General features: G+C 41.1%; 1 protein-coding gene across 2 annotated transcripts in view; it reads left to right on the top strand.

The window, feature by feature from the left end:
* Window positions 1-18137, top strand: part of kdm5ba (lysine (K)-specific demethylase 5Ba) — a 311188-nt gene that overhangs the window by 84649 nt on the left and 208402 nt on the right. For both annotated transcript variants that reach the window (XM_041195103.1, XM_041195104.1), the window contains one exon: window positions 3821-3955. In XM_041195103.1, the coding sequence (XP_041051037.1) occupies window positions 3821-3955 (135 nt within the window). The remainder of the gene's footprint in view (window positions 1-3820; window positions 3956-18137) is intronic.

The raw sequence follows: 18137 nt of genomic DNA, 5'->3' as shown, positions 1-18137 counted from the left end.
ACCAGAAAGTACAAAGTATTGGTCTGGATTTTGTGATAGAAATAGTGGGAAATGTTCAGACATCCACTGCATTGCATGTTGGGACCCTGAGGAAGTTCTGTCATGTGCTCCTGTGGATGGGTACAAGACTTAGACTAAAAGCAGTGAAGTTGCCCTGAAATTTAAACCATTCTACCTAGCAATTTTGATTGCAGGCAGAGGACCAGGGTGGGAAGTGACTTTTCAGCAGAAGCTGCATTGGGAAGACCTTTTTCTTACATAAATTGATTTTAAGTGTAAACTTGCTGTATCTCCGCTTTCCTCTTTGTACCCACCTGCACCCTCTGCTCCAGTTGTAAGCCACTGTGTCCATTGCCAATCCTTTCTGTAGACATTAATTTTTAAAAAATTATATTTTACATTTTAAATTAATGGACTCAAAGCACTCACGCAATTGGGAGTAGTTGTTTCCATTATTATTCGTTTTTGTAAATGTTAATAGCAAAAAATCAATAGACTCTAAACTCACTATGCTTTTAATTCCTTTAAGCAATTAACACCAATGCATTTTATCATTCATTTTCTTTTTCAGCACTTTTTAATTAGTCCAGACTTTGCACATTCACTTACATTATTGGGTATAGTCGTTTGGTAGTACCTAAACAGTGGTGAAAATGTGGAACTCGATACTACAGAGAGGTGCTGGGGTGAATAGCATAAATGCATTTAAGGGGAAGCTAGATAAACATATGACGAAGGAAAGAATAGGACACATTGATAGGGTGGAAGCTGAAATACCATGAACTCGAAAAAAAAAATCTATGGAACTTTTTATCATGGAATGGAGGGAATGACACTCCATACTTTTCAATATTTCTTTCAGGACAAAGATTGGTTAATAAGTATGATTTAGCATGCTGCTAAAAACTGAATTAACAAGGTAACGTTTTCAATGGTTTTTTTAGGAGAATAATGTTCAAAAGTTGACACATCTATGAAGACTATAATAGTGCGCCCTGTTGAGGCGCAGGTTATCTCTGACAGCAGCATCCGGTTTGTCATGATTTCTTGCACAGATGCTTGAAATTGCTGTCAGTTTTTGACAATAATGACAATTTCATCATCATTATAACCACATTTCTTCACTTAACGCTTGAGATTTTATGTGAAGACCCCGCTCTATCTTAAAAGCATGAGTTTTGACTGGATATTTTCAACTTGCAAGATTTGGACAAAGCAATCAACTATGCATGCATTCTGCTCATACAATTTGCAGAATTCCCAGCGCCCGGTCTGGATGATACTGAGAGGATTTGTTTCTTTGTATTTTTCATGGTAGTGACAAACTTTTAACAAAAGTTGTAAACTCTCATATGGGCAACAATTGTGATTATATCACCACTGTTAAATTTTTAAAATATTTTGCAGTAGGATAGAAATAGTAAATTTGTTGACAACAAAGGTTAGGTCCAGAATACTGCTTTTGGACATCCACTATAAAAGACATTGAAATCCCTTGTCTTTTCCATGCACATCCAATTGCTACCAGACCACACCTGCTCGAATATTCCAAACCCCACCCCCAGTGCAGCCCCCCACCCCACTGTCACTTCTGGAACCAAGGACCCTTTTCAGACTTTCATTTACCCCTCTTTCCCAATTAATAGGACCACAGAATGTCGTTTCCTGATGCTAGAATCATTCCCAGATCCTGTAACTTCTCTCCTGCCATAATGCTGTCAGGCTCTTAGTGTTCCCTAAACCCGGCCCCCAGTGCATTCAAGACTCTAATTACTGTTAGACCTCAGTCCAATAATACTAGATGCTGGGCTATATTTCCACTGGATTCCAGACTATTAGCAATGTTCTCTTGTCCTACAGGCTCCTACCCAATGCCCCTAATAAGCTGCAATCACTGTAGCACAGACCTCTTCTCAAGTGCTATCAGATTATGAAACCTCTCCTCAATACTGCTGGTCTCTTGAGATCCTATCTGAATATTGCCACACTTTGGTTCATTTCTCATTGCTCTCAGTTTCTAGTGTTACTGTCCATGTCCTTGTTGCTACCACTCTGAATAATACTGCTACTACAAAGCCATCACCCCTGAGTGTGCCATGGAGATTTGCTGGAATTGGATGAAATGACTCTAGGGGTATGTGTTGGGAACTCTTTCTTTCTAAAATATGTAAATTATATGTACTCAAACTGGGGGAAATAATACTGAGGTTTTCCTTGATAAATTTTGAATATAGCAAATTCAGGATTGTGAAAATTTACAGTTGGCCAATGTGGAAGAATGAACAGTTAGGTGGCAGAAGCAGCTCAGTGTAGAAAAACATATTTATAGAAACATAATATTTACCACACAGAAGGAGGCTTAATAGGGCGATAATGTGTATTTTTAAATACTTGGATTTTAAATGGAGGGCAGACAGACCTTGATGTGCAGATACGCAGGCCATTTAAAGAGCCAATGCTTTTTTTATTAGATAAACAAATTCTTTGGCTTTATACCTAGGGTTATTTTGCCTGTCTTCTACCAGTTCTATTGGAAGTTTCTACCGAAAACATTAATTTGGCATTCTCTTTGATCCTTTTAGATGTGCTATGTAGTTCCATCATCTCGTTTCTAAGTCACTGTACTTTATACTTAAAGTGACACTTATGAAGGGGATGCGGTCTCTGCCCTGCGCAATATTTGACCCCACTGCCATTGCATTTAACTTGTGGCTTTACTTTGAGCCTTGCTCTTCCATGTAACTAGTACTTCAGTAATGTACAAATAAACACCACAGGGTGTAAGAGGGCCTGAGGGGGCAGCGCACAGAGGGAAATGACAAAGGATTGTCAAAAACAGGTTGAGACCAAAGAAAGATGATGGAAGGAAAAGAGTAGGAAGTACTGACAGAGAACCTGGAACTGGAAATACTGTTATATATGTTACATTGACATTGATTTTTCAATATTTATAATTTTATTTAAGCAAACCCAGGTTTGAGTGGCTGCTAAAGACCTTACCCACTAATGCTTGCCAGATTGGCTCAGTGGAGTTAGAATATTCTTCTTAATGGATAGATTCAAACCCCAGGACTGAGTATGGTGCATCTTAGCTGACAGTTCAGTGAACATAAGGAGTCAAGGCAGCTGCTCACATAATGCACTTTAAAAGTAAGAACTGAAATTAGTTGAACCCTCCACTATCTAAAATGTCAGACTGCTTGTCCAACATCTTTTACTGGGTGAGCAGAATTGCCCTTCGACTAAATACTAGAAAGACTGAACTGAATGAACTGCCCCTCGAGGGCAGTTAGGGATGGGTGTTAATGCTGGCCTAGCCAGCGAAGCTTACATTCCATAAATGAATAAAAAAATATTTAAACAGAGGCCCCATTATTTGTGCTCCAGTTTTGTAAAGGCTTGTTAAAGTGTGTAACTCTTCCCAATAATAAATTTTAATGTTTCATTAATACCTCAACCATGGTAGTATAGTAGTTACGTTAGAGAATTAATGACCAGCGACCTAGACTAATAATAATGTAGAAAACAAGTTCAAATCCCACTATTTATTAAAATAGCCTGGAAAGGAAAAGGAAGACAATAGTCCTTAGTGATCTGACCGATGTGACTAGTTACACACTGACTCAGAAACTGCGTTGAATACGACTTGGCTAATCAAGCTTTTACAAGAATAGCGCAGCCAGGGATGCTCACCTACTTGATAAATTTTATATTTTTTTTAGAAAAGGAAAATAGAATACAAGTCTTGAATTAAATTATTTGCTGGAAAGTGTGGCGATAGTTTTGCAATTTGCATTAAGGCTAACATTGTTATTTTCAGTGTGTCCAGAAGCCAAGTCTGATCAACGATGAGAAAGATCAAGAGTACAAGCCACATGATATTGTTCAGCGACAATCTGTGCAGTCTTCGGAAATGAGCATACCAGCCCGAAGAGCGAAACGCATGAGATCAGAGGTGGGTACAATTTTGCAAATTATTGATTTGCACAGTAACTGTTAGTGCAAAATTAAGTTTGAACTCGCTGGTAGGTCAATCTGTGGATAGGCTGTGTAACTAAAATTAGGATCAGAAAGGGAAACAAGATTTAGGGTATGCCAACTGTTAGTTGACTACAATACTCTTCAAAGAATAAATGTTATACTGTATTAGTTTAGGGTATATTTATAACAAGTGGCATTTAAGTGGGTTCATTATAATATTGTGAACTGAGACACTGCCAACTGTTCAAATGCTTAGATCTGTTAATGCTTAGAATTGAGTCCTTAATTTCGGTGACAAATTTGAGTCAAATAAGTTTTTCTTTATTCATTCAAGGGATATGGGCTCGCTGGCTAGACCAGCATTTATTTCCCATCCCTAATTGCCCTTGAAGGTGATGGTGAGCTGCCTTCTTGAACAACTGCAGTCCATGTAGTGCTGGTACACCCACAGTGCTATTAGGGAAGGAGTTCCAGCAGTTTGACCCAACGACAGTGAAGGAAAGGTGATATATTTCCAAGTCAGGGTAGTGAGTGTCTTGGAGGGGAACATGCAGATGGTGGTATTCTCATGCACCTGCTGCCCTATCCTTCTGAATGGTAGCAGTCGTGGGTTTGGAAGGTGCTGTCTAAAGAGCCTTGATGTGTTTCTGCAGTGCATCGTGTAGATGGTACACTGCTGCCACTGTATGTTGGCGTTGGAGGGAGTGAATGGAACCCCATCCACAAACAATGCTTTGTCCTGGATGATGTCAAGCTTCTTGTGTGGATGGAGCTGCACTCATACAGGCAAGCCGAGAGTATTCCATCACAATCCTGACTTGTGCCTTGTAGATTGTGGACAGGCTTTGGGGAGTCAGGAGGTGAGTTACTCGCTGCAGGATTCGTAGCTTCTGACCTGCTCTTCTAGCCACAGTATTTATATGGCTAGTCCTGTTCAGTTTCTGGTTAATGGTAACCCTCAGGATGTTGATAGTGGGGGATTCAGCGATGGTAATGCCATTGAATCTCTTGTTGGAGATGGTCCTTGCCCGGCACTTGTGTGGCTACTTATCAGCCCAAGCCTGGATACTGTCCAGGTCTTGCTGCATTTTGACATGGACTGCTTCAGTATCTGAGGAGTTGCAAATATTGCCAAACGTTGTGCAATCAACAGCGAACTTCCCCACTTCTTATGATGGAAGGAAGGTTGTTGATGAAGCAGCTGGAAATGGTTATCCACAAGGGAAACTTGATCATGCGGTCACAACTGTTTTGCAATTTGTATTTCATTTCGAGATGCATGCCCTGAATTCAGAAGTAATGAGACTACCATGATTTTAGAGGTTTTTAGAAAACTAAATTAAACATTAATTAATAAAAGGAAAAGATTTCAAGCACATACATAGATCTACAGATTACTACAATAATAACTCCCAAAACTCCTGATTAATCTGGCTTCCAGTTACACCCCTGTTAAGGCAACAGTAAAAACAAAGATTTAAACAGACCCAGTAAAGCAACATAATGCCCTGGACAGTGGAATTCAAAGTGAGTTTTCCCAGCTTCGGTTCCTGCATTCAGGAACCTGATGTACAATGGCTTGAGGCTTTTCACACTTGTACTAGATCTTAGAATGCCTTCCCCTCTGGCACAAAGCCTCATTTCCTTTATTAATGTTTCTCCCTTTTTAATGCAAATTCCATTGCTCCGATATACCTTTAGAACTTTACCTTTCTCATAATATAAATCTTTTCATAGTGTTCATATTATCAGTAACCTTTGGAAAAAATAAACACACTGTTTGGCTTAGCTTCCTCTAGCTAGGTGAACCAATGAGGACCTAATGAGGTCAGGAGCTGAGTTGCTCTGGTGGAACCCAAACTGAGCATCAGCAAGCAGGTTATTGCTAAGCAAGTGCCGTTTGTTAGCACTGTTGATGACCCCCTTCCATCACCTTACTGATGATAGAGAGGAGACTGATGGGGCGGTAATTGGCTGGGTTGGCTTCGTCCTACTTTGTGTACAGGACATACCTGGGCAATTTTCCATGTTGCTGGGTAGATACCAGTGTTGTAGCTGTACTGGAACAATTTGACAATGGACGAGGCAAGTTCTGGAGCACACGTCTTCAGTACTACTGCCGGAATATGGTTAGGGCCCATAGCCTTTGCTGTATCCAGTGCCTTCAGCTGTTTTTTGGCATCACATGGATTGAATCAAATTGGCTGAAGACTGGCATCTGTGATGCTGGGGACCCCTGGAGGAGGGCGTAATGGATCATCCCATCAACATTTCTGACTGAAGGTTGTAGCAAATGTTGGTTGGGGAATCGCTTAGCTCTGTCTATCAATTGCTGCTTATGCTTTTTGGCATGCAAGTAGCCCTGTGTTATAACTTCATCAGGTTAGCACCTCATTTTTAGGTATGCCTGGTGCTGCTCCAGGTATGCCCTCCTGCATTCTTCATTGAACCAGGTTTGACCCCTGGCTTGGTGATAGTGGTAGAGTGGGGGGATATGCCGGACCATGAGATTACAGATTGTGGTCGAGTACAGTTCTTCTGCTGTAGATGGTCTACAGTGCCTCATGGTTGCCCAATCTTGAGTTGCAAGATCTGTTTGCAATCTATCTGGTGGCAGTGCCACACAACATGACTGAGGGTATTCTCAGTGTGAAAGTGGAACTTTGTCTACTCAAGGACTGTGCAGTGGCCAATCCTACCTATACTGAAATGGACAGATGCATCTGCGACAGGCAGGTTGGTGAGGATATGGTCAAGTATGTTTTTACCTCTTCTTGTTTCCCTCACCACCTGCTGCAGACCCAGTCTAGCAGCAATGTCGTTTAGGACTTGGCCAGTAGTGGTGCTACCGAGCCACTCTTGGTGATGGACATTGAAGCCCCCCACCCAGAGTGCATTCTGCGCCCTTGGTGCTTCCTCCAAGCGGTGTTCAACATGGAGTAGTACTGATTCATCAGCTGTGGGTGGGCAGTACATGGTAATGAGCAGAACGTTTCCTTGCCCATGTTTGACCTAATGCCATGAGACTTCTTGGAGTCCGAGGTCAATGTTGAGGACTGCAAGGGCAATTCCTTCTGACTGTATACCACCGTGCCACCATCCCTGCTTGGTCTGTCCTGCCGGTGGGACAGGACATATGTAGGGATGGTGATGCTGGGATATAATCATATTCACGGAATGTCAGGCTGTTGCTTGACTAGCCTGAGGTAGCTCTCCTAATTTTGGCACAGGCCCCCATATATTGTATGGAGGGCTGAGTTTGCTACTGTTGTTTCTGGTGCCTAGATCGATGTTGTGAGGTCTGTCAAGTTTCGTTCCTTTGAGACGTTTTAGTGGTGTGATACAACTGAGTGGCTTGCTAGGCCACTTCGGAGGGTGTTTGAGAGTCAACCACATTGCTGTGGCTCTGGAGTCACATGTAGGCCAGACCAGGTAGATTTCCTTCCCTGAAGGACATTAGTGAACCAGATGAGTTTTTCTTGGTCATCATTTTAATTGAATTTTTATTGATTCAGATTTTTATTCAATTCAAATTTCACCATCTGCCATGGGATTTGAACCCATTTGAAGTCTTCTGTCTCAAGCAATTGGTCCTTCTCAAAGCAAAACCAAAACCCATTTTTTAAAGCACAGCTCCAGGCATGGTTTCTTTTTTCCCCAGAGCCATTATAAACAGTTCACCCAGAGGTTTACAGTTTTTTTACAACTGCTTAATTAACTTTTATTGTAAAAGGATGCTTTTTCCAGGAATAGCAATCAGAGTCCTGCATTGATCCTTTAAGGGATAGTGCCTTTTAAAACACCCATTCTTCCAGAATGTCCGTAGTCCTTGAAGATGAGCCATTTTCTGTGATTAAAGTGTTCATGACAAAACATACGACCTTGGTCCTCTTCAGTCTGTCAAACTGAAATAATCTAGCAATAGGTAATGTAGTCCAGATGGATTATTGTATATGCCTCCAACAGAATGTCTGTAAATCTGCTCCAGAGAAAACAGATATAGGTTCTTATGCTTATGGAGTAATAAGGTTCTCTTGAGCTAGTAATCATTCTTGTAGAGAAGCAAAACACCGAGTATTGGAAATCTGAAATAAAAACAGAAAAAACTGGAAATAGCAGATCTGGCAGCACCTGTGGAGAGAGAAACAATTACCATTTCAAGTTGATGACCTTTCAATAGACCCATCATTCTTATAGTTTTCCTTGAACCTTTTCCAATATTGCCAACCATTTGATGGACCAAAACTGGATGTAAAAAATAAGTTTATGTTCCAACAACCCTTTAGAAAAAAAATTATTTTAACTTAACCCTTCATTCTTTCAGTGGATTGTTGGACTATTGTTTTTTGAATGATTTGTCGACTAGTGAAAAATTCAAGTACCTTGGCTCAATTAAACACCCACCTCTGGGAATGAAATCCAGGTTAGATTAGCTATGGTATGACTAGTGACTTGAGTGGCATCTGGATGTCCAAAAGAATCAGCATGCACCTGAAGAAATGTCCAGTCCAGTCACTGGTGTGGAGTGTTGAACTGTATGGATGTGAAAGTTGGACTCTGGAGAAAGAGGATGAAAGGAGGATCACAGCCTTTGAAATGTCGATATATATGTCAGAATCAGCTGGATGGACAGAAAGACAAATGAGTGGGTTAGGTCAAGAGAAGTTGTTCAGGAATCAACAGGGTGGCTTAAGTATAGTTAGAGAGATAGACGGCCAAGTGCAGACATTGGAAACGGAGATCCGACAGTCTTGCCCTGGCAACAATTGAAGGAGAAATTGGAAGTAAAAACAGAAGGATAAGAAGAAAAATCAAGTGATTGGTGGAGAAACATTGAGACATGGACTGAGGTAGACTTGAACAAAACCAGTCAAGAAGCAAGACTTATAGTTGGCCCCACTAATGCTATGGTGGCCGTGAATGAACACAAGCTAATCATTTTTCACTTCTTTCATTTGTTCAAGGGACGTTAGTCTCTGGCAAAGCCGATATTTGTTGCCCATCACCAGTTGCCCTTGGGAAAGTGGTGGTGATGATGAGCTGCCTTCTTGAACTGCTGCAGTCATGTGATGTAGGTACACCTAAGGTGTTGTAGGGTGTTTCAGGTTTTCAACTGAGCGGTGGTGAAGGAGTGGCAATTCTAGTTCCAAGTCGGGATGGTACGTGGCTTGAAGGCAACTTAGGGGTGGTAGTGTTCCCCTGTGTCTGCTGCCCTTATCCTTTTGGGCAGTAGAGGTCGTGGATTGGGGGATGGTGTGCTAAACAATCATGCTGCTTTGTCCTGGATGATGTCAAACTTCTTGAGTGTTGTTGGAGCTGCACTTATCAAGGCAAGTGGAGAGAATTGCATCAGATTTCTGACTTGTGCCTTCTAGATGGTGGATAAACTTTGGGGAGTCAGGAGGTGAGTTACTTGTCGCAGAATTTCTAGCCTCTGACCTGCCCTTGTAGCCACAGTATTTATGTAGCTGGCCCACCTAAGCTTTTCTGTTCAGTGGTAATCCCAGGATGATGGGGGTGTCAGTGATCGTAATGCCATTGAATGTCAAGGAGAGATGGTTAGCATCTCCAACAAGAGATAATCTCATTGCCTAGCACTTGTGTAACGTGAATGTTACTTGGCACTTATTAGTTCAGGTCTTGCTGTATGTGGGCATGAACTACTTCTGTATCTGAGAGTCTCGACTGGTACTGAGCACTGTGTAATGATCAGCGCGCACCCCACCTCTGACCTTGTGATGAAGGAGCTGAGGATGGTTGGACCTAGGACATTACCCTGAGGAACTCCTGCAGTGATGTCCTGGGGCAGATTATTAGTCTCCAACAGCCACAACCATCTTCCTTTGTGCTAGGTATGACTCCAAGCAGTGGAGAGCTTTCCCCCGATTCCCATTGACTTCAGCTTTGCTCGGGCTCCTTGATGTCACATCATGCCTTGATGTCAAGGGCAGGCACCCTCCCCTCATTTCTTGAGTTCAACTTTTTGTTTCAGTGTTTGGATCAGGGCTGTACTTTAATGAGGCCTGGAGCTGAGTTCTGTAGGTAAAACTGAACATCAGTGAGTAGGTTATTGCTGAGTAAGTGTGTTTGACAGCACTGTCAATGACGCCATCCATCACTTTGATGATCAAGAGTTTACTGATGGAGTGGTAATTGGCCAAATTAGATTTGTCCTACTTTTTGTGGACAGGACATACCTGGACAATTTTCTGCTTTGTCAGGTAGATGCCAGTGTTGCAGCTGTACTGGAAGGGGTGCGACTAGTATAAGTCTTCAGCACTGCAGCTGGAATGGTGTTAGGATCCATAGCCCTCACTGTATCCATTTGCTGCTCAACTCTATTATAGTTTTGAAAGCTTCCATCATGCCGACTTATTTCTCTGTTTTAATTTTAAAAAATCCAGTTATTCAAACTTTCTTACCCCTTTTTCATGTATCATTCTAATTGGGTACCCAGACCTGCATGTATTACTCTAAACTGTAATGAGATGTTGGATGTCAGATTCCAAAAGTGTACCACTTTTTGTACAGGCTGAGTCCAATATTGTGCCTGAATTTTTCTGACCCATCTCCAGTTGTACCATACTAAATGTCTTCCAAAAATCTATTGCACTCCCTCAAACTAAATGCTAGCTTTATCAACAAAAAAAAAATTGCGCTAAGTAACATCTGCCTGTCACAATCCAAAGCATATACCAGGAGAATGCTACGTAGACATTTTAGGGAAGTGGTCAGGTAGGTGGCAGGTGCAATTCAATATGAAAACACTGCAAGGAAGCATTCTAAATTGGTATGGCTAATGGAGGAAGTACAATTTTTGTGTAGGTAGGAAAGACCATTAAAACAAGTAATTTTTTAAAAAATGGAACATTTAATATATTAAAATATTGATGTTTGGAGTAGTACATGCAGATCTAGCCACCCAGTTATGATTAGAATAATACCAGAACAGGGATTATAATTATTAAATAGGTTTGAAAAACTGGGATTTTTTATCATTGGAACAGAGAAAACCAAGTAGGAAATGTTAGCTTTCAATACTATATTAGGATACAGCAAAGTATCCTGACAACATCAGGATAACTCCAGTAATCTGACACCGTGCAGCAAAAGGTAGCCCACTTGATCTGCACCCCATCCACTATCTTAAATATTCATTCCATCCTCCACTGGTAGACTTTGGCAGCAGTACAGGGTACAAGTCAAGAGTGTGATGGAATACTCTCCACTTGCCTGGGTGAGTATGGCTTCAACAACACTTAAGCTTGACACAATCCAGGACAAAACAGCCTGCTTGATCGACACCCCATCCACCACCACATTCACTTTCTCTAGCACAGATGCATGGTGGCAACGGAGTATATCATCTACCAGATGCATTGCAGTGCTGCAACTCGCCAAGGCTGCTTCAACAGCAACTTCCAAACCTGTGAGCTCTACCATCTAAAAGGACAAGGGCAGCAGACACATGGAACCACCACCTCCTACAAGTTCCCCTCTAAGCTGCATACCATCTTGACTTGGAACTATTTCACTATTCCTTCATTGTCACTGGGTGAAAAACCTGGAACTCCCTTACTAACACCACATGGACTGCAGCAGTTCAAGAAGGAGGCTCGCCACCATCACCTTAAGGGCAAATGAGGATGAGCACCAAACGCTGGCTTAGCCAGTGACGCCCACACCTGGTGAAAGAATACATTTAAAAACATTCACATCAGATGTTTACCAGTTTTAAATTAGGTTTTCCCTCAGTTCTCTATAGTTGAACTTTAATTACTAAAATCACAAGTTATATTCCAAAACAAATAATTAACTAAATATTCCTGACAATATTTATTAACAACTTAGTTGATGGGGTAGAAAGCCACATATCCTAACTTGCTGACAACAGAAAAGAAAGGTGACACTCTAAGCACTGTAGATGCTAGTTTAAGACTGAAGTATTTTACAAAGAGATATTAATAGATTAAGCGAATGGGGAAAACTGCACAAAAGGAGTTCACTGTAGGCAAATGTGAGATTATCTTGCGTTTTGACCAAAAAGGATTGAACGCACACTTTCCAAATGGCAAAAAGCTGGAGGTCCACAAAGACTTGGGGTCCAGGTGCATAGCTCACTAAGCTGTCATGAACGGGTTAAAGGAATCATTAAAAGACCAATGGAATGCTTGTCGTTTTACCTAGAGAACTAGAACACAAAGGGGTAGAAATTCTGCTTTGGCTATACAACACATAAACAGACCACACCTCTAGTCCTGTGAGCAGTACTGGGCACCATACTTTGGGAAGGATGTATTGGCCTTGGGGAGGGAGTGCAGTGTAAATTTACTGGAATGATATCTGGACTTCAAGGGCTAAATTATGAGGAAAAGTTACACAGACTACGGTTGTATTCCCTGGAATTTAGAAGATTGGTTAGCTGATTTAATTGAAGTTCTCAAGATAGTAAGTTGGACTGATAGGGCAGACAGAAAACCTATTTCTTCTTGTGAAGAATTTGTAACTAGGAGATATATTCTAAAAATTAAGAACCAGGCATTTCAGGGGTGAAATTTAAGGGAACCTTCCACATGCAAAGGGTGGTAGAAATTTGGAATTCCTCCACAGATGGTAATCAATGCTTAGACCAATTGTCAATTTTAAATCTGTGATTCATCGATAAGATGCTGAGGGAAATGGGAAAAGGTGGGTTTATGGAGTTGGGTCACAAATCAGCCATGATCTCATTAAATGGCAGAACCAGTTTGAGATGCTGAATTGTTTATTCTTATGTCCTATTTTTGGCAGCTTTCCTCAAGTTTACTCCTCTAAACTTTTTGAATGTTTTCTAATAGTGGCTTTTCTACATCCTTCCCACCTTTCTCTGCAAAATACAAATAACTTCTGTCAGGCTTGAGGACTGTCTCCACTCACATTTTTGTCTTTACTACTTCAGCAATCCTTTTACTTCTGTGCTTATAAAATCCTTTGCTTGTGTAGGCTCCCAGTCATTTGTACTCACTTTCAGCCTTTGAAACCTTTCTTTTTGCTTGCCTTCTCTGTGTTTTATTTTAATAATATAAAGGGCATAAGAAATAGGAGCAAGGAGTAGGCTTTAAGGGGGACTTTATTCAATGCAGTCGCAGTTGATATTCTACCTCAATTCCACCTTCAGAGATATCTCCATTTTCCTTAATATCCATAAATCTATTGATCTCAGTCTTGAATATTTTCATTGACTGAACATTCACAGCCCCCAGTGTAGAGAATTCCAAAGAACCACAATCTCTTGAGTGAAGAGAAATCCTATCTCCTTCACAGCCAAGAGACATCCTGAGAGTATCTAATCTGTCGCCCATTAAGAATAAGACCATAAGAAACAGGAGCAGGAGTGAGCCATTTGACCCCGCGAACCTGCTTTGCCATTCAGTAAGATCATGGACTTCCACTATCCTGACTTCCCCCTCCCCATAACCCTTGACTCCTTTGCCAATTAAAAATCTAAATCAGCCTTGAAGATACTCAATGAGCCAGATGCCAGTGCTGGCTTGGGAAAAGAATTCCAAAGTCTAAAGACCTTGTGAGAGAAAAAAAAGTCCTCACCTCTGTCTTAAATGAGAGGCCAGTTATTTTTAAACTGTGCCCCCTAGTTCTAGTCTCTCCCACAAGGAGAAACACTTGTATGTTTCAATAAAATCACGTCTCGTTCTTCTAAACTCCAATAACTATAACCTAAACTGCTCAACCATTACTCCAAAGACAACCCCTTCATCCCAGGAGTCAGCCGCGTGAACCGTCTCTGAAATGTTTCCATTGCAGTTTTATCCCTCCTTGAGTAAGGAGACCAAAATTGTGCACATTGCTCCAGGTGTGGTCTCGCTAAGGCCTTGTACAGCTGCAGCAAGACTTCCCTACTTTTATACTCTATTCTCCTTGCAATAAAGGCCAAAATTCCATTTTCCTTCCTAATTATTTGCTGTCCCTGCATGCTACCAAGAAACTCAAATCCCCCTGTACTACAGATTTCTGCAGTCTCTCCATTTAGGTAATTTCCTGCTTTTCAGTTCTTCCTGTCATTGTGGACAAGCTCATATTTTCCCACATTATACTCCATGTTATACTTTTGCCCATTCTCTTATCCTATCTATATCCCTTTGCAGTCTCCTAACTTGCTATCCTACCTATTCCTGTGGTGCTTCACTAGCAATAGTTTGCCAACCTGAAAATGATCTTATTGTCTGGACATTCTGCTTACTGTTTGCTAAAATAAGAGCAGGAGTAGGCAATTGAGCTCCTCGAGCCTGCCCTGCCATTCATTACGTTCATGGCTGATCTCATTTCAGCCTCAACTCCAATTTCCAGCCCTCTCCCCATAACCTTTCAACCCGTTACTAATTAAAAATCTGTCTATCTCCTCCTTAAATTTATCCAGCGTCCTGGCATCCACTGCACTCAGGTAGTGAATGCCACAGATTCACGACCCTTTGAGAAAAGTAATTCCTCCTCATCTCTGATTTAAATCTACCACCCCTTTGCCTAAAACCATGGCACCTCATTCTAGAATGCCCCACAAGGGGAAACATCCGCTCCACGTCTACTTTGTCTATCCCCTTTAACATTTTATATACCTCAATTATATCTCTGCTCATCCTTCTAAATTCTAGTGAGTATAGGCCTAAACTGCTCAATCTCTCCTCATAAGACAAGCCCCGCATCTCTGGAATGAATCTAGTGAACCTCCTCCAGTACAACTACATCCTTCCTCAAGTAAGAAACTCTGCACAGTACTCCAGGTGCAGTCTCACCAATGCCTTGTACAGTTGCAACAACACTTCCCTATTTTTATACTCTCTTCCTTTAGCAATAAATGCCAAAATTCCATTTGCCTTCCTTATTACCTGCTGTACCTGCATACTAGCTTTCAGCGATTCATGCACGAGGACGCCCAGATCCCTCTGCACTGAAGAATTCCAAAGTTTCTCTCCATTTAAATAATAAGTCGCCATTTTATTCTTCTGACTAAAATGGATAACCTCACACTTATCCATGTTAAACTCCATCTGCCAAATTTTGGCCCATTCAGGTTAGGACCTGTCCATATCCATTTGTAAATTTCTTATTTCTTCATTGCAACTTACTTTCCCACTTATTTTTGTGTCATCTGCAAATTTAGCTATAGCATTTTCTATCCCTGAATTCAAGTCATTTAATATAGATTGTAAACAGCTGGAGCCTAAGGACCGAACCCTGTGGCACTCCACTAGTTACAGCTTGCCATCCAGAAAAAGACCCATTTATCCCGACTCTCTGCTTTCTGTTGGTTAGCCAATCCCCGATCCAAGCTAATATATTACCGTGTGATCTTATTTTGTGTATTAATCTTTTGTGCAGCACCTTATCAAAGGCCTTCTGGAAATCCAGATATACTACATCTACAGCATCCCCATTATCCACTTTGCTTGTCGCATCTTCAAAGAACTCTAGCAAATAAGTCAAACACGATTTACTCTTCGTAAAACCATGCTGACTCTGATGGATTGCATTTTGACTTTCCAAATGCCCCATTACTAGTACCTTACTTATGGATTCCAACAATTTCCCAATGACAGACGTTAAACTAACTGGTCTGTAGTTTCCTTCTTTCTGCCTCCCCTGCGCACGCGCGCGCGCGCGCGCGCACACACACACACACACACCCACACACACACACAGCCTGAATAATCCACCAGAACCTTTCCAAAATCCAGGGAATTTTGGAATATTATAGCCAATGTATCCACTATCTCCGCTGCCACTTCCTTTAAGACCCTGGGATGTAGGCCCTCATACCTATGTAGTTACCTTTGTTTAACTCCAGAACACTAGTGTGGGACTCAAGTTCTAGCATGCTATGATCACTCTTCCGTGGAGGATTCTTTACTATGAGATCATTAATTAACCCCATCTCATTGTACAAAACCAAATCCAGAATAGCCTGCTCCCTGGTTGGTTCCACAACATATTGTTCCAAGAAACAATCTCTAATACACTTTATGAACTCTCCCTAAAGGCTACCCTTGCCAATTTGATTAGCCTAGTCTATATGCATATTAAAATCACCCATGATTATTGCCGTGCCTTTCTTACATGCTCCCAGTCTTTCCTGGTTTATACTGTGCCCTACTGCTAAACTACTATAGATTACTCCCACCAAGGACTTCTTTCCCTTGCTATTTCTTATTTCTACCCAGACTGACTCTACGTCTTGCTCTCCAGTGTCCTCACTATAGCACTGATCTCTTCCTTTACTAACAAAGCTACACCCACCTCCTATTCCTTCCTGCTTATCCTTCTGAAACAGAGTACCCTTGGATATTCAACTCCCAAACCTGTTCTCCCTGTAACCAAGTCTCAGTATTTGCCATCAAATCATATCTATTTGTCTCTACTTGTGCTGTTAACTCATTAGTTTTATTCCGAATGCTACGTGCATTCAGATACAAAGCCTTTAAGTTTGCCCTATTGTCAATTTTCCCTGCTCTTATATGATTCTTTGGTGCAATATGGTGTTCACGCACACTCTGTCCCTCTCTTTCACTTTTTGATAGCAATCAGCCTCGTCACTAACCTGCACTCTTACCCTCTCCTTAAACTTTGATTTTTTATATTTCCATGCAACTGACCCCCCCCCCCCAACTATTTAGTTTAAAGCCCTATCTATGACCCTAGTTATGCGATTCGCCAGGATACTGGTCCCAGCATGATTCAAGTGGAGCCCATCCGAACGGAATAGCTCCCTCTTTCCCCAGTGCTGGTGTCAATGTCCCATGAGTTCGAACCCACTTCTCCCACACCAAACCTTGAGCCATGCATTTAATCTTATTGACCCTGTGCCAATTAGCTCGTGTCTCAGGTAGTAATCTGGAGATTATTATCTTTTTGGTTCTGCTTTTTAATTTAACTAATCCTTTATCCATGCTAATATGGTACCTCCACCACAATGAGCTTTTACCTTATGTTGTAACTTTTTGTGGCACCTTATCAAATGCTTTCTGGAAATCGAAGTGCATCGGTTCCCCATTAAACACCCCAGGACTTTTTCTCTAATGTTGGTTATTGTTTTAAGTTTGTTTGGAAGTAGAGATAGTTTAAGTTATATTTGTATTTGTGGGTGTTTGGAATAAGTTTTAGTTTTAATGTTTAAATTTAATTTGTATTTCTATACCTGTGTATTAAGATAAGATCAGATTGAGTTTTAGTTTTACTTTAGAAGGTGCCTGCTTTTCTAATGAGAGCTTTACAACTGTTGCAGCAAGGTTAAACAAACGAGTAGAGAAACTTGGCTGTTGCCTAGCAACAGGTGTCCAGAGAGGCAGGCCCCTCTCACAGAATTTGGAGCAGGAGTAGGCTACTTGATCCCTCAGACCTGTTCCGCCATTCAATAAGATCATGGCTGTTCTGATTGTAACCTCAACCTATTCCCAATAACCTTTCACCCCCTTGTTAATCAAGAATCTATTTATCCAAAGACTACTTCCACTGCCTTTTGAGGAAGCGTGTTCCAAAGTCTCACAAACTTCAGGGAAAAAATTTCTCCTCACCTCTGTCTTAAAGGAGCAACCCCTTATTTTGTCAGCCCGCAGCCCCAACAATTTGCTCAATACCACTTCCTTGTGAATGTAATTTTCCCAAGTTCCTCCCTCCCTTCCATTTCCTGATTTACAGCTATTTCTGGGATGTTAACTTGTGTCCTCTAAAGTGAGGACTGAAGCAACAATTCACCCACATCTTCCCACTTCCCATCATCACTTTTGCCAGTTCATTTTAGCTAGCTCCAATTTCTATAGGACCAATGCTCACTTTTTTTTAACTGTTACTTAAATAACTATAGAAACTCTTTGTATCTATCTTGATATTAATAGCTAGCTTTCTCTTATACTCTAATAATTGTCTCCTTGTTAATCTTTTTGTCGCTCTTTGTTCTTCTTTATATTCTTTCCAATTTTCTGACCTGCCATCCATCTTTGTGCAATTAAATGCTTTTTCTTTAAATTTAATATAGTCTTTAACTTTTTTAGTTGACCACAGTTGGTGGGCCATTCCCTTGGAATTTTTCTTTCTCATTGGAATGTATCTATTCTGTGTATTCTGAAATATCGTTTTAAATGTCCGGCATTGAATCTATATTGACCTAT

The sequence above is a fragment of the Carcharodon carcharias genome, chromosome 9 (genome assembly GCF_017639515.1).
Source record: "Carcharodon carcharias isolate sCarCar2 chromosome 9, sCarCar2.pri, whole genome shotgun sequence".
In the NCBI taxonomy this organism is placed as follows: Eukaryota; Metazoa; Chordata; class Chondrichthyes; order Lamniformes; family Lamnidae; genus Carcharodon; species Carcharodon carcharias.
This window is presented reverse-complemented; position numbering and strand designations above follow the sequence as displayed.